Raw genomic sequence first — 21,334 nt, forward strand, 5'->3', positions numbered from 1 at the left:
ATCAGACTAAGCGCCCTCGTGCCCCCAGATGCATCTGCTCTTTGCTAGAAATTGGATTGTTAGTTTTGAAACGGTCTGGTCCACGTGTGGAGGTCGGAGCTCGGGTTACCTGCATCACCAGCCACTCACCGGTGACGAGGGCTGGCTCCTAGAAAAGAGAGAGAGTTCAGCTGTCAACGGGTTCACAGCTGCCCGCATGCTGAGTTGGAACTGGGTGGTCGGGTGGCTGGGTGTCATGGGTTAAGTGCATGAGAGTGTCGCCATTAACCCCCTGCAGTCCCCCCTGTCCAAGCAGAGCCCGGACACGGAATCAAACTGTGGCCCTATTCCCCCGGCGACTCCATTTCCAGTTGTCGGACAGCAAAGCCCCCGGCGAAAGAGCCCGATTTAGATGTCCTTTTCTGGTTGGGGATCCGTTTGACTTGCTGTGTCCTTTATGAATAATTGATCCCAGCACCCTCACACCCCAAGGAGCGCGGAGAGCGTCAATTGTTTATTTATTGTTCGATTGGAATGGTCCCTGCACTGCCAAACCGCGACACTGGCAAATGCAAAATTCATGGACTTTTCTATTGCTATTGTCGTGGCGATGTACACAAGCCATGTTTATGCGCGGATAAAGATGGAAATAAAAAGTGGGTCATAAAACTAGTTTACTGCAATGCAAGAAATATGTTGAGCTTATATTTCAGTGCCATCTTAGTACAGGCTCCTAAGTGTGCAAACATTCATCCAAATCAGAGCTTAAACAATTAGAACAGAGATCAGTACAGACTAAAGCTTAAAAGCCTACTAATCGTGCATAGTGGCGCATGATCCCGGGCTCAAAAGTGGAAGTCACACCTCCATGTGGCCGGAGTGGCAATTACTCTTCTTGCTGCTGTGCCATTATGTGCTCATCCACAGCCCACCCTGGTTACTGGATACTGGATACTGGATGCCTCCCCACATCCCCAGCCACCACCATCGCTGCTGCCAACTTCTAGTCCATTGTGTTTGTTGTGTGTCTGTTGACGTTTGGTCTCGCCTTGGAGAAATTTTTATGGCTCATAAAATTCGAAATTAGAACTGCTGCTGCTTACTGTGTCTGGTGTCTGGAATATATGGTGTACTTGTACGGGAAATGTGCCTGTGTGCGGAGTATAAAATCGTAATGCTCACCGCCTTTTCAGCGCTCGGAAATCTGGACGCGCCGAGTGGATTTTCTTTTCAGAATTAGTATTACATTTAAATGGCGTATAATTTGTTAGCGCCATAATATTTATGCGGCCTGTGGCCGTTCACTTTTATTTATGTTCACTCCGCCGTCTTCTTGCCGCGCAATTCTCCCCAGTTGACAATCAAGCGCCCTTTTTGCGAATCGCGTTTAATTTGCGTGCTAGAGGCACTCGGCTGCCACAATGCAGCGGCCACGCGGCGTATGCGCAATTTACGCGTTTCCCTGCTCGACGGCTCTCGGGAAAACAATCATATAGTTGTGTTGTTTTAGCGCCGCCTAGATGCGGAAATTTTTAATTGCCGACTTAAAGCGAATTTGAGAGCATGACTCTGTGTTGCCCCAGTTGCCTTTGTGGCCAAGAACACGGTCCGGCAGCCGGATTACGCTAACTCGCTAACTCCTCTGAATTTAGGAATAATGTGCGCGACCTTCAGTTCTGTTGAAGGGAAAGTACGCAACACAGAAATAACATTATTCAAAGAAAACATTTTCCTTACTCTCGGAAAACGTGAAAGCGGCAAAGGGCACAGAGAAATGGGAAAGGTGGGGCGAGGGGAAAATAAATAAAAGACCAGAGCGAAATTCGTTTCGCAGGAGGATATCTCAGATTTTTAATAAGGATCCGCGGCTCACACGCAAGAAAAAGCATACACTAACTATTACGACTGGGTACTTTGTAGTTTTGCCAAGAGCTCGTAAATAATTAAACCATTTAAAGACGCCTCAAAATAAAATTGATATATTGATAAGCTTAATTAATTGTAATGATTAAGTGGGTAAATAATGTTTAAATATTTGATGTGTACACTTAGGGAATAGCTTTGATTTTACTATTGATTTTTTCCGACTGTTTTTTTGCCTCCATCTTTTTCGTTGCCGTAATTTCCGAACTCATCCCATCGAGTTCATCACCATTCATCGTATTCCTGACTGTCCGGGGCTAATCACTGGATTTTCTCCTTCCGTTTCAGCGTTTTCCCGAAAAGGCGGGCACAAGGAGAGCGAGTGGGTGGAGCGGTGAAATGGGCGGTGGCGCCCTGACCATCCGCCCAAATCAGCGGCGGGGCACGGTGCGGATGCGTGATGTACTCGTCCTGGCCTTTGACAACTGAAAATTGCAAAAGGTAGCTGCGCAACGAATCGATAACCGCAACACACAAAGTGCTGATCAGCCAATCAAGGCGAGCAACTAAGCGATATAGTGGTGCACTCAAAGCGTCCCGAAAAAAGAACTAGAGTCCCGAGCCCCAGGATGCGGATGTGGGTGCGGATGCCACAGGCTGTGCAGCTGCTGTTTGCAATGGGCTTGTGGGCGATGCAAGGTCACGCGCAGTTGGATTCAGAGCCAGAGGCTGTGGGAGCAGCAGGAGCTGCAGGAGGAGCCGGAGCAGCGGGACCTGGACCCCCAGCGCCACGGAACCGCATCAAGGCGGAAGCGGATGCCCTGATGACGGGCGACAGCTTCAACATTCGCCACGGGCGCTCTCGGTCGCATTTCCTTCATGGCAGCACAAACAGTAGCAGTGGCGGCATTGGGAGTGGCGATGGGACCACCCGCCTCCTCCTGATCCCGCCCACACAGCTGCCGGGTGTGGGTGGGACCTCGCCGGCTCCCGTCACGCACAAAATCCGCAAGTTGCACAAGAAGAAAATCAACGAGAGCATACGCAAAAGTGTGGACAAAAGTCTGGGCCTCCGCCATACGCCGAAGAACCACCGCAGTTTGGCCGAGGCCGAGCACCTGCAGGGTCGTCCTGCCAGCGAGGACGCCGAGGACACGGCTCTTAGAGAGGTCATGCAGCTAGCGGATGAGATTGAGCTGGAGAGCTCATTCGTGACGGCGGCCCCAACAGGTGATCCGGATATAGGTGTCAAACAGGCTCGCCAATTTGTGCGTGATGAGGCCAGGCGTGATTACCAGGAAGACGATGATGATACTATCGACGACGACGAGGAGCTCGATGAGGAGGAGGAGGAGGCTCCAGTGTCCACCACCATCAAGTCCAAAATCGCCAGTACCCGCCTGCTGCCGGTGAATGGCACTTGGCAGCGAATGGGCACCATGACGCGGGACTCCCAATCGGAATCGGATTATGACACTAATGCCTTGGACATCGCGGAGGAGGAGGAAGAGGGTCAGCCATTAGGCAAGCTGCTGCCGCTCAACGAAAGCCTCGCCACCACCGAGTGGATGGACGATGGAGCTCAGCGGGAACCGGAGGCGGAGGCCAGATCCCAGGCGGCCAGCATGGAGGTCAAGCAGATCAGCTTTGACAGCGATGGCGACTCCGATTCCGATGCCGGACTGGACACCTCCGAGGTCACCATGGACGACGGCTATCCGCCGGATGCGCAAGTCGATGACAAGACCAAGCAGCTGGTCATTGGTGATGTGGAGGAGGACTCGGGCGACAACATGGAGTCCAATCAGTTTACCGCCGACGTGATCAACGCGCGGGACAGTAAGATCGATCTGGTGTCCAAGTTCCTGCAGTACATCGAGCAGCAGCACCTGATGGGCTCCAACTGCGTGGCTGGCACTTCACTGAATCTGGGCGAGGGCGTGGTCGACCGGTATGCCCAGGACAGGTTCCGGGTGGAGGCCGAGGTGGCCGTCAATCGCGCCAATATGCTGACCAGGTGAGTGGACGTCACGGACAAAGTTTTCCGAGTTACTCAGCCCACATCATATTCACATGCCAAACTTTTCCAATCGAAAGTTTTCGGCCAGACGGTTGGCGAATGCAAGTGGAAATGGAAATGAAATCCGCACTGAACAATTGCGGTCAAGAAAGTAGTGTGCTTTCCCTGAAGGTCATTTGAGGGTCAAGATACATATGCTAGAATACTTTGATATTTGAAGATTATGAGATTATTTCATAAGCGAAATGCAGGATACTAGAAACCTTGGTAGGATGAAAAGCAATCCCAATAGGTTAAGCTATATTTAATTTCTAGTTTTGTGAGCATAAGCGATTATTGTAGTTAATCTATTCTAATCCGGAACAAGCATAAATCCTTCGAAAAAGTTATTAAACCACATTCACTCCTAATTTATATGTCGCCGTACACTGTCGCCTCGTCCTCCTGCGGGACCTCCGCCTCCACGGTCTGCAAATCCTCCTCGGAGGGCGAGAAATCGTTGGTTATGTGGAAGGTCTGGCGAATCTCCTCCGCCGTGCGGCCCTTGATCATGTTGGCCACCGTCATGCAGGCGGCGTTCAGCAGATTGGGGATGTCCAGGTAGTTGGCCGCCAGGATGAGTTCAAAGAGCGTGCCCTGATCCATGGTCAGGAACTCGGCGTCCCAGGGGGTGATCTGCACTGCCACGGATTTGTCCGCTTCCTCTTCGTTCTCCTCAGCATCGTCCTCGCGATGGTGCTTGGCCCAAATGAGTATCTTCTTCAGGATCGTCGAGTTCACATTGGGCAGCGGGATAAGAGTGTCGCTCTCCGCCTCCACTGGACAATCCTCCAGCAGGGTCTTAATGGTGCTCGAGCACTTCGCAGTCTCGATGTCGGTTTCGAAAATTTCGCCATCGGAGGACTGCAATTTGATGACTGGCATGGTACTTTTTCCACAACCCACAAAGGGTTTTCCTTTAAGGCTATATGTTACAGTTTTACACGAAATCTGGCAGTGCCAATTTGACAGTTAAAATTAAACAAAACAGATTCGTAACGAAAGCAAATTGGTGATTCATCAAATTCAAACGAATGCCCATGGAATTGGAGATAGCATTTATTAATAATTTAGACAACATTTTTATTTCAATATAACGTGCCAAATCGATTAGATATTGGCAAAAACACACAATTTTACTTTCATAACATATTTATTGTTGTATAAGTAATAGTTGATTGCCGCTTAAAATGGTATTTACCATGTTCTACACAATGGACACTTCAATTGCAGCACAATTTATTGCTGTTTGTTATAACAGAAAAATATGAAATATTTAGGGCCCATTGCGAATACGGAAATAAAAACAAAACCAGGGCTTTGGGCTACATTTTCCACATTTTCCATTGCTCGGGGTTCACTTTTCCAGCAGATACTCGCCATTTTCTGCTCATCTAGATTGGCCCGTAACCTTTGTCATCAAGGAGCATAATGTGCTTTTCTTGTTGCGGTGGCTCTCGGCGCTTGTTGGCCATAGTTGGCAGAACTACCATCGCTTTCCCTGCGATTTTCCTTCGATTTTTCCGTCCGCCTGGCTGCGTGCAATTTTTTGATAAAAGTTCAATTACTTAGCGTGGCAGGCGTGCCGGGCAAAAAAGTTTGCGCCATTCTTGTGGCCAAAAGGAAGGCCAGCTGGCGGAGGACATTGATTCACCTGGACAACCAAAACGATGGCAATTCATTTGGTTTTTCTCGGAATTTCCAGCTGTCCAGGCTGGCCAAACTGAGCAAGCTGACCAATCTGATGTGTGTGCTCTTTGTTTACTCGTGTCCATTCCGCTTCCATCATCGATTTGGCACTGTATCGTGTATCAGGATAACCGCCCCAGTGACAATCCCAAGGACATACCAGCCCAGCTCCCATGTTTTCTGAGCTCTGCTTTTCTTCTGCAGCTCTCTGTTCAGCAGCCAGGCACAATAAACACAAAGTTTCTTCAGATTTCGCATATCTGGGTATGAAGTCCGAGTTAAGAAAGTTACGGACTCCAAAGTCCTGTGTTCCACTGTCCAAAGTCCAAGGTCCAAGTGTCCGAATGTCCTTGCCTGCATACACGCATCGTATGTGTCAATGCCGATGGGGATGTGCTCCGTGCAGACATTAGACCTGGAATTTATGTCCTTCTGTTGTCTTTGAGTGTCTTTGTGGCAAATAGCTATAGAGAAATCAGCAAAAAAAACAAACTTTTTGTGAGCCAAAACGAGGGCAATGTGGGTGTGTGGCTGGCTGACTTCGTGCAACAGGCCATTGGATATCGTCCAACCGTCGATGGTCACCAAATTCCGATGACATAATTTTTCAGCTTAGATGACAACTTTTTGCGCGCTGATTGAGCCAGGAAATCAAAGCCATTTGTTAACGAAAAACTCATTTGTTAAAAGCCGCACAGAAAGGACGACAGGACTACAAGCTGATGAATCCAAGGAACGATTGCCGCTTGTCAATAAAACGCACAAATAAACAATTAACCCAAACGACTAGCAGCTTGACAAATTAAGTGACAGTGAGGGGAAAGGTCGGAAAAGCGAGGAAAGACGAGGAAAATGGGAAATGCGGACAATGTCGTAACTTGGCCTGGGGAGCAATAAAATGTCAAAGTCTCACTGTCAATAAATTAAATTGCAAACGGCCACGGATCTGGGACGGGATCAACATTATTGTATTTAGTGTCATATGCCAGGCATTTGTTTTCATTATTTGTTCAACGGGGAATGTGGCCTCTGGGACTGAACTCCACTTCCTTGATTTATCCAGCTCGACTTCCATAAATCCAATGGATTGCCAGATACTGGTTCATAATTTCAGGAGGGACGGCGGCTAATCAGGACCCGTTTTAATCAGTTTTGCTTGTGTTAACATTATCAAGGGTGGCTGGAAACTTTTCCTTCGGCGGAAAAAGGGAAACTCGGAGGAGGAAAGCGAAGGGAAAGCGCTACACAGATAGATACTAATTGAAGTTATTGTTTTGTGATACATTGTTATCGCCCTGCCAGCCAAGGATCCTGTTCCGTGTTGCCGCTCGCTTTTTGGTTTGGGCATTTCCCGTTTACTTTGTTGCGCAAACAAAAACAAGGATAACATTTAAGGAAAACAACGGGCGGCAGGAGCAGAAGGTGAGCCCAGGGGGCGGGCTAAATGGCAGTCAGGAAAAACAATATCAATTCAAGTTGAAATTACGAGCTTCAATTGTTTTCTTGCCTTGGCCACTTTTCGTTAGTTTCCGTTCACGCCGCCAAAGTGCAGACGGCAAACAGAAAGGAAAAGCGACTTCAGCTCGTCGCACACACACACGACACAAAAGCGCCGAGGAGAAAGGAAAAGTGTGGCAGTGTGGCAGCGTGGAAGTGTGGCAATGTGGCGGCGGATGGAATCGGAAAACTTTTAAGTACTTAAATGTGTTGTCGTCGCGCCGAGAGAAGGTGAGAATCGTGCGAAGGACCTGCTGCCGCCTTTTTTTTCGTGTCCTGAAATTGAGTTTCCGGTTGCCTGTTCTCTGCCAACAAAACTCCTTTGTTGCTACAACTGGCTTTTGCGACTTCAAGTGCACATCTCTCTTACTTGTCAGGCAATGATTTTGTTATTTTCCAGCGGAAGTTCGGCGATAAACTTGGCAAATAATTTATTGCCAAAGCCGTCGCTTGTTTCAGCTCGCAATGCCTTTGGATTTCGAGTGCCGTTTGCGTTCAGCTCGTACAACAAATCGAAATTGAAATCTGCATAAGCGATGCAGTTTCCAATTGCCAGCGGCAATAAAACGCGACAGCAGCAAGGACATCCCCGCCCCCAAAGGCGCCCCACCAGCCCGCTAGCCCATCCTCACAGCCGCGCCATTGTCAACATCCTTCAAAAGTTCTCTTCAAACGGAAGCAAACAAATATCTATGCAAGACAATGTTTAGGAAACGGTTGCGCACGGAGAGAAATGCTGGATGTCCTTGGAGCTCTAAGGATACTAGGGTTGCATTTTAAAATTTCATAGCAACAGCCCCTATATTCCATCCAGAAATTTATTTAAATTTGCAATCAATATTATTTTGTATACTAAGCAACCAACTTTTCTCTCTGTGCTGCCAACGAGGTCACAGCACACCACTTCCCACTTGATTTCTCACAGTGTTGTGCTGGGCTTTGGGACTTTGTGCCGCTTGATTTACTCGACTCGGCTTTTGCCCAGCGGGTGGTGCTAATAACACTGCCTCCTTTCGCCCCTTTCGCCGCTTGCGACCTGCCACGCCCACCGACCTTTGTACCCGCCAGCTTTATTGTTGGCCGCTGCAGAATGCAGTTGTCTAGCCCCCAAATGGAAATTGTTTTCATTTTGTGCACAACAATCCTAATGTGCATTCTTGCCCCGTCGCCCGCCGCCTGGAAACCCGCAACTGAAAATGTAGCTGCCACTGACGCGGACATGCACGCCCATGTAGGCCAGCGGCGGCAGTTGGCCCCATCCTGGAGAGGATGGGTGGGGCGGTTTCTTTGCAACCTGTGCACCATGCCACCGCGCCACCGCGGCACCACTGCACCACATCACCACTTGACGCGGCCCTTTTTCCAGCTGGTTTATTTAAGCCCACTCGCATCTGGTCCTGACTCGTCGTCTGTTGGCGATGTTGGATGCAAATGGTTCTGGTTCTGCATCTGAATCAGGCTGCGGTGATTCCCCCCTTTGACGCATTTCGTCGGGTTACAGTGAAACCTCTCACTTAGCTGACCAGGGAACCGACACTCTAGCATTTGATTTCTGTATTTTTGGCTTTTTTAGTTTCTAATTTCTACAGTTATATCAAATAATTGATATTATTTATTAAAGCTCCAACACAGAATATTCGTTTTCCCAACCAAATCATATTCAATTTTAGTTTCCAAAGAGTATTTCGGAATGTCTCCAGCTGAATTGAATCAAATTGAATCAAAAGTGTCGAAAGTTTAGTCGCTAAGCGCAGTTTCAGCTCAATTTAGTTGGGGAGTTGCACAACGGGGCAGCAGTTCCAACTTATGGTAGGTCGTCTGTGAATGTTTCAGCCGGTTAGCCCCTTTCGGCGGCTTTGCCAACTACGCCGCTGCAACGCTTTGGCGCGCTTTGTGCAACACATGTTGCCATAACTTAACAGCTTAACAAACTTGTCGAGTAACAAGTCCTTCGCCGCGGCGCTTTCAAGTGGCTGGCCCACGCGGCGAATGCGTAACGTTTAAGCCGCTGCAGCCTCCTCTTTTCGCAGTCTATTTTTGCGCAATAAAAACATTTGGAGCGCGGAAGCTCAAAGCCCAGAACCCGCAATCCAGACCCACAGACAGGCGGCAAAGTTGGTTCTTTGGAGGAGCAAGGAGTGCCAGCCGTCGACTCATTATGCGCGGCGGCAGGAAATCAGAAAGGGAAACTTTTTGGCCAAAATGTTTGGCAACTTTGCGCCCTTGCAATAATAATCATCGGGCTGGCAAAGTGCGTTGCAAAGAAGTTAGCAAGTTGAAAGCAATTAATGGACTAAATCAAAAAGCATTTTTTCAACAAAGGCCCAGAGTACTGGGGTCCTGCTTTGGTCCTGCGGTTCCTTGGTCCTGTGGCCAGCATAAACATGTCAACGGCAAACATGTCGCCTGGAGGCTCAATTAGCCGCAAGCCAGCAAAGCAGGAGCAGCAGATGCCAGGCATCCAAAGTGCTCCAAACTGGGCCAACATGGGGTAACTTTTAATTAATTGAACTCCTTTTCCTGCTTCCTAATTGAACACACACTGTCATGTCGCATGAGTTCACCAGTGATTCCCGTTTGGGGGGCAACACTTTTGATCTTTTGTCTTGGCTGTCAACTGGGATGACAGCACTCCATGCTAAATTTGCCACATAACTCTTTAATTTTTGCAGTTATGTTTGCATGGGATGAGTTTTAATCTACAAACAAGATTGGCATACATAAATTTATCTAAAAAGCGACCCAATTTCCATCATAGAGTAAAGCAACATTTTCCCATAACTTTATAAGCTCTCACAGACATAGAAATACAACATAATTCACAGAAGGTAATTAGCAGAGAATCACATCTAAATATATATCTTATCAGTTATGCCGTTGCCTTACCGTTTGATCATTTAATTATGGCCTAATTAAAATTGGCAAGAAGCCTTGACCGTTATGGGCCTTTAAAAGCGCACCCGGCAAACAAATGAGGGAGGCCCAAACGAACTTCAGACAAGAAGGGCCGTCGTCTGAGGAGCCCAGAGAAGCAACATCATCACGGCCATTCAGTCACTCAGTCAGTCAGTCAGTTGGCCAGGCTGCTTTTCTAAGGATGTGCCAAAGTGTCCTGGCTTTGAATAATTAAACCGGAGCAGTTCGCTTTCAATTAAGATGTCGACACGCAGTCGGAGTCGGAAGGCAACGGATACTCGAGGCTTGGCTTTAGCTTTGGCCAAAAGGACACTGCCGGCAGCCTGAAGAGCCCTCCAGGACACTGGGTGCGTTCGTGTGTCCCTTGAGTCCTACGCAGAGTTTGTGGCCCCAGGTGCCGAAACTTGAAATTATATTTCATTTTCCCTGCATAATTAATTTTTTCTTCACACTCTGCAGTGAAGGAATTAAATTTCCCTGTTTAAGTCGAGGCAATTAAGTTATTTGTTCGGCTCGCGTGCTGTTTTGCATTATTTTCGAAATCAATAGAGCCTTGGCATCGACTTGAATCCAAATAGGAGCCCCCCCGCCGACCGGGGGACATGGAAAAGCGGCGGAAAAGCCCATCCTCGACATGCAACGGCCTTCCCAACTGCTTGGGAATAACAAAAAAAGCGGCTTAAGTGCCGCCAGGCGGCTTTTCTTCTCCATATCGAGCATTTCCAAGGCGATTCGAGGTTATAATACGCGTTTGACTCGGCTGACTGGCATCATGTGCTTAACAAATAAGCGAAACAGCCTCCAAGGTACCCTGGAGACTGGACAGGGACTCCTCAAAATCGCTGTAGTTGGGGATTTTGACAAGGGCTGCAAGGAGCGAAGAATAACTTTGTTCCTGGCCAGTGATAGCCAACATATTTTTAATTAAACGTCAGAGCGATCCTGTGCCCGACTTTCGAATGCAGGCAGCTGCGTAATTACCACACAGGTGGTAATCCCGAGCAACCGCATCATAGGAGGTTGCTACGTGGCTCGCATCCCATAAGCGGGCCTTTAAGCCTGCGACTCAGTTAACCCGCCTCCGCTCCAAAAGCGCACACAGACAAAGGCCAAAAGGGAGGAGCACTTTCGAGTACTTACCGAGTTACTTACTCCTGCATTCCCCTGTCCTGGATCTCACCTCTCCTCCTGGCCACCGGCACCTGAAGCTTGTTTTGCGCTTGCTTTCACCTCTTTCCCAGCACTCAAGTGCTGAAAAGTGTTTTTAGCACACTTTAGGACACAGTCTCGGGGGGCGGAAGCGGCGGAAAAGCCGGAAAACAGGCAACACTGCAACTGTAAGCGTTCCAAACTATTTAAGCATCCCCTGCATCTCAAGTTGTCTGCGGAGAATGTTAATTGGGGAACGAGGACTCCCAGTATTGCACGGTAAACAAATGTGCAAGGATGCCCACCTGAGGAGGTGTTCACCACCATTGAAAAGTACTATTGTGTGCACAGATAGAAAAACATGAATTTTAAAGTGTAATATCAATCATGAAACTTTACGTATGCAATATGGTAAAATCTATGGTAAAAAACGCCCATGATGCTACCTCATGCAATTTTTCCAGTGAGATATTAGCTCTCATCATTGGCCATGTCGCAACATGCGCGTGTATGTGTGTGTTTTGGCCATAAATAATGGAAGGGAGCCTGGTGGAAAAAAGCTGTCAACTCCATGTCGAGCTCCCAGCTAAGTCAGCATTATCACCAGCGAACGATGTCGCCGGCACCATCATCATTAGGCGACTTTTGAGCCCCGGAACGTCCTTGGACACTCGCATGGATTTGGGTGGGTGTTTGGGCGCGGATCTGGCTGACAAAATGCCTTTGACATTTACAAATGAGGCCCGCCAGCGAATTAATGAGCCACGCCCAATTAGCAAGTGCGTCACATGCGAGACCCGCAAGATCCAGGAGCAGCTTCTATTGCTCCTGGCTAATGTATTGGAAAATGCAATTGAAGTCGACGCTGTGACAATTTCTTTTTTTGGAGCTAACATTTTTTCTGCGCCTCGCCTGCAGAGGCAACAATTTAATTAATATTACACAGGCAGGCGCAGAGGTCTCACACCAAGCAGAAGAAATCTTCAATGTAATTTTCTCGTTTGGAGGGATGCGCGGGAGGACATCCTGCGCCGGGCTGCAGACAATGGAAAGCCAGGAGCGCACTTGAGCACAGTTTGAGGCGGGTTGAATGCGCCGCGCCTATACTAGTAAGTGTGCACTTGAAACAGCCAGCGGGCCATAACTCAGCCCTAAACCCGCCAGTCCTCCCAGCCGGGTTATAAATATAAAAATGACAGACCAACAAGAGCGAAACGAAGGCAATTATGGGGGTTCCTCCTCCGGTCCACTGGTTCCCTGGTCCACTGCCACACTGCCTCACTGGTCCACTGAGCCACTTTCGGCGCTCCTCTGCTCAAGTTGCTGCAAAACTTATTACATTATATTATTCATGCCCTGCCACCCCAAAGGGTTGCTCCTCATTTTGGGTTAAGACGAGCTACGTGCCCACACGGTTTCGAAGCAAATCGGTTAACGACCTCTTGAAAATATTCAGCAACATTTTAAGGGCATTTTAGGGTATAGCAAACTCAAACTAGTATCTTAGATAATAGGCCATCTTGTCAAATAGTTTAATTACCATTTCCTTTTTGCCTCCATTGCATGGCAAAGGGTATTTGGGTTTCGGTACTTGAAATTCCTTAACACCGCATACATTTTGAATGCAATTTCCTGGCTAGGCCAGCGGCATAAATTGCCATTTTTCCCTGGCCTGCAACTAATATCCGACGTATGCCTCGCTTGTTGTCTCCGCAGGATCTTCAAGACCACCGGCCGCTCCGTGCAGGAGGATGTCAACCTGCTGCACGCCTCCGTGCTGTCCATGGTGGAGTTCGACGATGATATATTCGCGGCCGGAAATTGCTTCGACTGGAACGAGCACCCCGCGCAGCCGGGCCTCTTCTGCCCGTTCGCCTACCGCCTGCCGCCTCCCAATCTGGGAGCGGTGTTTGCCAAGGATCTGGCCATGGAGTACCACTATCTGGGCAACACCTCCGAGTGGTTCTTCCTGGCGCGCAAGAATGCCGAGAAGGTGATAGCCCGCAACGAGCAGTATCTCAAGTGTAAGTATATCGGGCATGTCCCTCTGATTTATTTGCCTGATTTATGGGTGACCCCGATATCAGCCCCTCATACGTACGGCATTAAATGTTTATTTTTGGGAGCCTTAATCTGCGACTTCATTAGTCACCGCCCAGACATCTGGCTGCGAATCCTGTTGGTCCTGCCTAATTGCGTATATTTTACCCGACCTTATCACGGCCAAGGGACCGAAAATGTCGCCTGACAGCGCAACAATTAAGCTATAATATATAGTAGGAATCGGAGTGAGCAGTCCCTTTAACTTGGCAACTCCACTTTAAATGGAAGTTACCGTTTGTAATTAGCCGGATTCCGTCTGCTCTGCCGAGCATCTAATCCATTCTCGCGTCCTTCCGCATGACTGTCCGCATGATTGTCCGCATGGCTGTCCGTATGGCTGTCCGTAAGGCTGTCCGTATTTGACGGTGACGCGTGAAAGCTAATTTTATGCAAGACCCGCCACGGCGGAGGCTTCTTGTCAGCGTCCTCAAAGCGCGGAATATCCAGCTATCCAGCATTCGCCCTGCTCTCCCTTTAAATCTGCAATATTCGAGGCGATGCGATGGAAGGCTTGCTAATGAATTTTAATGATGTTGGCATATCCCATCCCGTGCTTCCCATCCTTGGCACTCACTTGTCCAACAGTTTGCATAACTTCAGCAAATGCACTCGACACGAGCGCGCCGCAACATTTTTGCAAATAATTTGCAAATTAAAGGTTACGGTTGCGCCACGTCGCATCGCCAGCCGCATTCCCCATTTGCCGGCTTTCCCGTTTTCCCATTTTCCCATTTTCCGGCTTGCGTGTGCAACGGTGGCATGCAAATTATTTGTTTGCTTGCCTACAACTAATACTAAATGCCGCGGTTGTGCCACTACATGGGCTTTTCTGTACTTTCCCCGCCTTTCCACTGAGCGAATAAAAAAGGCCTTAAAAAAGTAAAAACTAGTGCTTGAAGGGCATTTTGCAGGTTGAATTATTGTTTTTAGCACAGAATCTATTTGGTTGTTTCATTCCATTTTTTGCAAATTGCTTTAAATCTATTTTCAAACTTTGGCAAACTATGTAAAAGCAGAACAGTGTTCACTGAAACGCGGAGAACTAACTTTGCAGGTACCACGGATCATTTATTCTTTACGAATGATTCTCCCTTTAGTTCTGCAAATGGAAGCACATAAATACAACACTCAATTTCAGAATGCAAAGATTGACAATAGTTGCTGCACTTTGGCCTTTGCCCTACCCGGTATAAAACCTGCAAGATAACTTTGTGAGTATTTTGCTCCGTGTGACCAGCACACACTCGCATTCCTTCACCCGTATCCGGAGATCCGGAAAACCGGACTGGGCCGCAGGCTCAGGCCTGCAAATTGCATGGACGAAATTGCACGAGATGCCGCTGAAATATGTGTGTTACGTATACGCCGTGTGTTCGATCGCCCTCTTTGGCTGACTTTGGCTGTGACACTCGCCCACTCAGCATGTCCCTCCGTGGCCGAGGGAAAACAAATGGAATCGAAAACAAACATTCCGCATAGCGGGTGGCAAATGTGGGAGGGCGTGGCCGGGGCACATGGCCAATGCATACTAATGGCATTTTGGCACAGCCAAAAGCTGATTGCAGGCTGGCAGCCAACTATTTGCCATAGATAGATAGATAGAAGTCCGGTCCTCGCTCGCTTGTTCGCAAATTGAAAAGACTGGCAAAAAAAAGGAATAAATAGCGAGCTGGCCAAATTATATTTGTGGCTCTAACAATGAGCGAAAGCGGTTCCTGTTTGACATCGGGTCATTTATCTAAACTTCTTTAAGTTTGATTCATGGAGTGCTGAAACTGCTGCCCTGCGCTTCGATTTATGCGAATTTGCATACTCCTTTGGGAAGTTTGTCTTACTGCTTCAAGGACATACGTGGAGTGTGGGCTTTTTCACACCACAACCAATTTGCGGGCTATTCAAGCGCAATTAATTTGATTATATGTTTGCGGTGCGCAAGGCAAATGTTTCTCCTTTTTACTTGACGCCGAAAAAAGCCAATTCGCGAAGTTATTACCTTTTCATTGAATAATTAATCATATTTTTTGCCAATCCGGCGGGCCATCGAAATGTACAATCAATTCGAATCGAGTGCTTTTAATAGCCTTTCCAGCTGCAGTGGCTGTTAAATTCAGAAAATGATTAATAATAATGTCGATTGGAGTGCACTTAATACAGTAATTTAAGCTAATTGCTCATGGCGCTTGTAGATGGTGGCCAAATAGATGCAAGTGTTTAGACAGGCTTCAAAAGTCATCGATTGATTGAGTGTGTATAATGCCCATGATGTTTCATATTTGCTTTATGCTGTGCCAACATCAGCTGTAATTAGGCAAAAAACGAATCAATCACTTGGAAAACTGAACTCAAAAGGTAGTAATTACTGAGAGAGCACTTAAATTTAGGTCAAGATTTTCTCAAAAGCTACTCGAAGTGGAATGTGTAATTAAACAATGTTTTTGCTCGCATTCATATAGTGTGTTTTCCATCGGATAAACTGACATCTTGTACTTAAGTATTCATAGATAAACCGTGAAATAATCCAAATAGAACATGAATTTCTGACCGTTTAAGTGAGGGTTTGTCTGTCAAAAGGAAGTCTGGGCAGAGGAATAAAATAGACGGAATCCTTCGGTTTATTTGCCCTACCTTTGTTCGTTTCAATGGCATATTTGCAAATATTCCCGTGCGTCTAGTGCAAACATATATCAGGGTTCATCCATCTTGCCCCATCCCAACCACTCCACATGTTTATGTACTCCAATGTGGAGCCTTCGTTTTGCGGGAATATAACGACGCGTGTGCGGCAAGTAAACCGCAAAAATATGTCATAAAATTGCTTTTGCCACAGTCTGGGCGATCCGTTTTGTATTATTATACAATATATGCTCGTGCTCCGCCTTTTCGCCGGCTAGCTGTCACGTGTTTAACATAAAATTTAAATAAAAATCGCATACAATATGTAAACGGTTATATGTACTTCCTGTGGTTGCTCCATCCCTCCGTAGGATATATTTTCCGAGCTTTGGGCCCATTTCCCAGACGCTTGTTGTTACAATCGTCGACTCGTCTGGCTGTTGTAATTTCCGTCTGCTAACGCAATTTGCGAATTCAGTCTGACTCTCGCATCCTTTGGCCTGGCCATTACCATTTAGCAACTAAATCAGCCGAAATCTTGCCAGATAAGCCACAACATATACACATATTATGCAAAACACGCTCATAAAGAATTGCTGGGGGCTCTATTTTTCGGGGCTCATGGGTGCAGGGCAATTCGGAATCATTTTTGTGAGCTAATTTTACTGGAACTGCTCGGCCAGATTCATTTGTCGCACTATTGTAATGATGCTGAAGGCGAACTTGGCCACCTAAAATGGGTCAAATGTGAAGTTGGTAGTTGGCAGGAATGGAGTAATCCTTACGCTTATGTTGCTATTCATGGAGATGGGAAAGATGCCTCCGGCAATGAAGATTATCGGCTGCTGGACATGGTGCATGAAGAGCACCAGCGTGGCCTTGTAGCGCGGCTCTGCGTCCACCCAGTTGGACTGGAAAATCTCGTTGGACAGGTCCTGGGCATCGTCGATCAGCATGTTGCAGGTGTAGCAGAAGGGGAAGGTCTGCAGCAGGATGGTGATGACGAACAGGAGCGATGCCACGCCCTTCCAGAAGTTCGAGAAGAAGAACACGTTCACCAGGGTCAGACCCAAGACCGAACCAATCAGCGCGAACTGCACGAAGATGGTGCGGGATATCATGGGGCGAATCATGTCACAGCATCTGAAAGATACGGGTGATAACTAGGTGCTCTTATAGATCTGCAAGCATTCCCACTTCAGTATAGTCTTGTGGTCCAGCACGCAGTTCACCAGATCCTGGTAGTTGTCTGCCTCACTGCGCTCGGGATCCATGCGCAGGCTCCGCACGTGATCCTTGAGGACCTCCATGTGGGCCCGGAACATAATGGTGAACATCAGGGGATACGTGTCGGATAGCTGGTCCTGCAGCACGGCGAAGGACATGGTGATGTACTCGAATATGGCCTGGATCCACAGGCTACCCATGCCATCGCGCCAGTCGATGAAGGGATTGTAGACGGACCACGGAGGACGACCACTGAGGGCGTAGGACAGGAAAGTGGAACCCGCGTATCCGCAGTAGATGAAGCTGTAGATCAGAAAGGCGTAGTTGCAGCGAGCCACCATGTTGTGGATCCTCTCGCGATCGTTGTCGTTCGCCAGCCTCTTGTCCAGGGAGTCCAGCAGGATCTCCGTCTTGCGCAGTCGCCAGAGGAAGAGGTAGGTGATGGTGGACTTCACCGAGGCGCCGTACACATTGATGCACACCTGCAGCGAGGTGAGGAACTCGCCGGGCGTGAAGTTCTTGAACTCCTGCACGTAGCTGATGATGAAGCCCACGGGCAGGTAGAACACCCCGAAGGCGAAGGGCACACAGGTCCAGAATAGGTACACGTAGCGCAGGATTCCCTCCTTCGGCGGTATCCACCCGATCAGCCACATGGCCCGGTACAGATATATATTCCCCTGGCGGGACTGCACCTTCTCCGTCAACGGAGCCGGTTTGATCAGCTCGAACACCGCCATGATGACCACTAACCTGGTCGGTGCCAGAACCTGCACTTTATACCCGGATACTATAACCCTTCAATCGAACAGGTGCTCCATTCCCGGGCTACAGACACGCCCCATCGTTTTGTGGTCTGTAATTAGACTTAACCAACGGCAGCCAGGTGTTAAGTATTTAAGGGGATTTATTATTGAGGTGCAAGCAACCCTGTCAACTGCCAATTAACAATTCAATTCACCTCTTAAAGGGCGAAAATTGCTGTCATTCTTTTAAATTATTGGTTTACATACACAAATTGAAATAATTTCAGAGGTGTAACTTTAATGTTGACGACAGGTATTGGGGATTTGGCGCATATTCATACGGGTTTTGGCCCGGTTTTGCTTCTTATTACCACATGGCACTGAAGATGCTCGGCGTCTTCGAGTGTGTAATCACTTCTGGAAAGTTGAGTGGATGTGCAAACACTACGGATACTACGAGTACAGAGTGAAAGTGTCGGGCAGCAAATATTGGGTTAAGCGTTTTCTTTGCCGTGCACTCGAAGGATCTAAGGATTTATATCGCCATTGCTCGTGTCACTGAAGAACTTCTCGCCCAGATTCATTTGGTTTACGATTGTGATGATGGTGAATGCGAACTTGGCCACGGCAATGTTGCTCTGCACAGAAATGGGAAATATGGAGCCGGCTGTGAATCGAATGGGCTGCTGAGCCCGGTGCAGGAAATACAGAACCGCCGACTTGTAGCGCCTGTCCGCAGTTATCCAGTTTGAGTGGAACAGGGCGTTGCTGACATGGACGGAGTCCTCGATCAGATGCTCGCAGAGCATGCAGCACGGAAAGGACTCCGTGCAGATGGCCACGATGAAGGACACGTTCGCCATGATCGTCCAGATGGTGTTCGGAAAGAAGAGGATGCTGATGGACGCCAGGCCCAAGTCAATGCCAACCAGCATGAACTGGGCAAAGATAGTGATCGACAGGATGGGTCGAATGATCTGGGAGCACCTGAAATGGTTCTTCCTTGAGTGGAACAGACAGACCATGAGGCCACACATCTTACTGTATGATGGTCCGATGATCCTGAATGCAGGCCACCAGCTGCTCATAGTGATCCATCTCACTGAGCTCCGGATCCTGCCGCAGATTGGCAATGCGATCTCTGAGAATAGCCAGGTGGCAGCGGAACAAGGAGATGAACACTATGGCATAGGTGTCGGATATCAACTCCTGCATGGTGCCAATGGAGACCACACAGTACTCCAGTATGGAGGCTATCCACAGCTGCCAATGGCCATTCCGCCAGTCCACAAGTGGGTTGTACAGCTGCCAAGGAGCTTTGCCAGCGAAAACCGAAGTGAACAGGGTTAGAAAGCAGAAGCCCAAGTACGTGGACAGGAACAGAATCACGATGAGATTGACCCGTGCCACCATCTTATGGAAAATCCGACGCTGTGTCGGAGTCACACATCTCTTGTCCAGGGACGAGATGAGCTCATTCATCCGGCGAAAACGCCACATCTGGGAATAAGTCACGCATGACTTGATCACGTTCCCGATGCAGTTGATGTCCACCTGCAGGGAGGTCAGGAACTCCGTCGGCGTGAATCTATCGAAGTGCTTCACATAGGTGAGGCTCAGTCCGAGCGGCAGGTACACGATTCCTAACCACATCGTGGTCAGAGTCCACAGCGTGTAGATCCATCGGAGCAGACCCTCCTTGGGCGGGTTCCAGCCCAGGAAAAATGCGATGCGGTAGTAGTAGTCACAGGCATCCAGGGAACTCACCTCCTGGTCAAGTGGAGCAGTTTGCAGGCGCTTGAAGAAGAACTTGGTCATCTTGACGGGGCGGATTTAATACTTCTAGAGTGGAGATTCGCCTGAAGGGGTTTTTATACGGCTGTGTTGCCACTCTGATTTGCTTTTAATGTCGCGTCATTTTTGGTTTATTCATCACAGAGTCCCGAGTCATCCAAGGCTACACGTTTGCACTTATAAAGTCATTAGTCGCAGGATTGTCTTAGGCAACGCAAACAGCCAAGGTGAAGCACTCGCAGAAAAAGTAGTTTAAATATTCCCATTTCCCAGATTGTCACAAAACATCAAAAGTCTCATTAGCTGCAGTTTTCATAGGAACTCGTTTCGATTTCTCGCTGTGTACCCCTTGGGGTGCACAGAATTGCTGGCTGAATCCAAGAGCTGCTGACTGCCGTGAAAGGCCGATCGATTTCTGGGTCCTCTAATTACAGTTTGCATAATGGATAACGCTATTGAAACCCTTCCGTATCCTTGCAGCCTTTCATCTCTACTCGAACCGCACGGAGGAGCGCATCGAGGACGACACGCTGGCTGTGAAATACGAGGACGGCAGATGGTCAAAGCCGTACTACGACTGCGGCGGTGGCAACATTTGGATGCTTACCTACACGGTACCGTTCTTCGGGTATGAGAACGGCACATATCACTTCAAGTGAGTACGGAAATCAATGCCCAATCAAACTATCTGTTTATCTATATGCCCAAAATGAGTTTATATCTATGGAGGTATCTTAAATGAAGGAAAGTCTTCAGGTATCCCCCCTTGTTGGGTTATTAGATAAGATATATTGCGCCATACATTGTTTTTGAGCTATCTGGCATAACCTTTGCCCCCACATTCATATCCCCCATATGAGGATCAACGAGTCCTTTTCTGCTGGCAACGTAATGGGTACAATGCTCAAGTGCTGCAAGTACATGCACATGACGGATGCCGCCAGATGAGTATTTTATAAATAATTCGCAGCATGGGAAATTTCGAAAGCGAAGTGCAATGGTGCGCTAAGTGCCAGCCGAGCAGTGCAGTTTTCCCAGCGAGCAGCCGCCGCTGGCAGCGACAGACAGGATGGAATGGAAAGGAAAGTCGGAAAAGTCGGAAAACTGAGCGAGTGCCAGTTTTTGGCTTTTGTCTAGAGCGGACCAAGTAATTGAATAGCTGAATGGCTGCTCTTGGGCGCCCTTTTCGGGCTATTGGGCCGAGTTCCAGTGTGGCACGTGCAATGTGCCACCAAGCGAGTTTAAGTTTTACTACTTTGCAACTTCTCCCCAAAATCGACTGGCTGGATGCATTCCGCTCACGCAGCGGCCCAAAACAGAGTTCTTTGGTCGGAGCACAGCATCTTGTAAAACTTTCTGCTCTTTCAAGTATCTCGACTTCGTTCTTGGCTTAAATAATTTACCCCCACCCCCTCCCTCTTTCATTTCTTTGAAATAGTTTTGTATGTGTATTTTGCCCGCTCTATGGCAAGTTATATTATCATTATTATATATTACGCTGTTTACACTGTCGCCGATCAACCAACGTACAACTGATAAATAAAACAATTTTCCCCTTTTAATGTTTAAACAATTTGTGCGCCAAAATGCAAGAATTAAAGTTGCTAAAATAAATGCTAATGCTTGTAAGCCATCGCTCTAATGACAGCTGTTAACTATCAAAACCCTTTCATACTTATGACAAAACACCACACTGCGA

General features: G+C 48.0%; 4 protein-coding genes across 7 annotated transcripts in view; 1 reads left to right on the plus strand and 3 right to left on the minus strand.

Moving 5' to 3' along the window:
• The window catches only part of LOC6615720, a 47,655-nt gene that overhangs the window by 9,469 nt on the left and 16,852 nt on the right, over positions 1–21,334 (plus strand). The window contains exons 2-4 of the mRNA XM_032715465.1: positions 2,191–3,859; positions 12,869–13,176; positions 20,116–20,290. Of these exons, the coding sequence (XP_032571356.1) occupies positions 2,472–3,859; positions 12,869–13,176; positions 20,116–20,290 (1,871 nt within the window). The 5' untranslated portion in view covers positions 2,191–2,471. The remainder of the gene's footprint in view (positions 1–2,190; positions 3,860–12,868; positions 13,177–20,115; positions 20,291–21,334) is intronic.
• Positions 4,152–4,902, minus strand: LOC6615714 (S-phase kinase-associated protein 1). Its single transcript, XM_002040049.2, has one exon. It carries the CDS (start codon positions 4,784–4,786, stop codon positions 4,274–4,276), a length of 513 nt encoding a protein of 170 aa, XP_002040085.1. The 5' UTR covers positions 4,787–4,902; the 3' UTR covers positions 4,152–4,273.
• LOC6615716 (odorant receptor 59b) lies at positions 14,905–17,856 on the minus strand. Of its 4 annotated transcripts, none has more exons than XM_032715468.1 (5): positions 17,066–17,856; positions 16,654–17,011; positions 16,212–16,599; positions 15,881–16,142; positions 14,905–15,553 (listed from the first exon to the last, which is right to left on the minus strand). In XM_032715468.1, exons 1-3 carry the CDS (start codon positions 17,833–17,835, stop codon positions 16,531–16,533), a joined length of 1,197 nt encoding a protein of 398 aa, XP_032571359.1. In that variant the 5' UTR covers positions 17,836–17,856; the 3' UTR covers positions 14,905–15,553; positions 15,881–16,142; positions 16,212–16,530. The 4 variants fall into 4 exon arrangements, with proteins under 4 accessions (XP_032571359.1, XP_032571358.1, XP_002040087.1 ...); XM_032715467.1 differs by having other exon boundaries at positions 15,881–16,146; XM_002040051.2 differs by lacking the exon at positions 15,881–16,142.
• LOC6615717 (putative odorant receptor 59c) lies at positions 18,369–19,915 on the minus strand. Its single transcript, XM_002040052.2, has 2 exons — positions 18,884–19,915; positions 18,369–18,828 (listed from the first exon to the last, which is right to left on the minus strand). The coding sequence occupies exons 1-2, from the start codon at positions 19,657–19,659 to the stop codon at positions 18,369–18,371; spliced, it is 1,236 nt and encodes a 411-aa protein (XP_002040088.1). The 5' UTR covers positions 19,660–19,915.

Source organism: Drosophila sechellia, chromosome 2R, assembly GCF_004382195.2.
Source record: "Drosophila sechellia strain sech25 chromosome 2R, ASM438219v1, whole genome shotgun sequence".
In the NCBI taxonomy this organism is placed as follows: domain Eukaryota; kingdom Metazoa; phylum Arthropoda; class Insecta; order Diptera; family Drosophilidae; genus Drosophila; species Drosophila sechellia.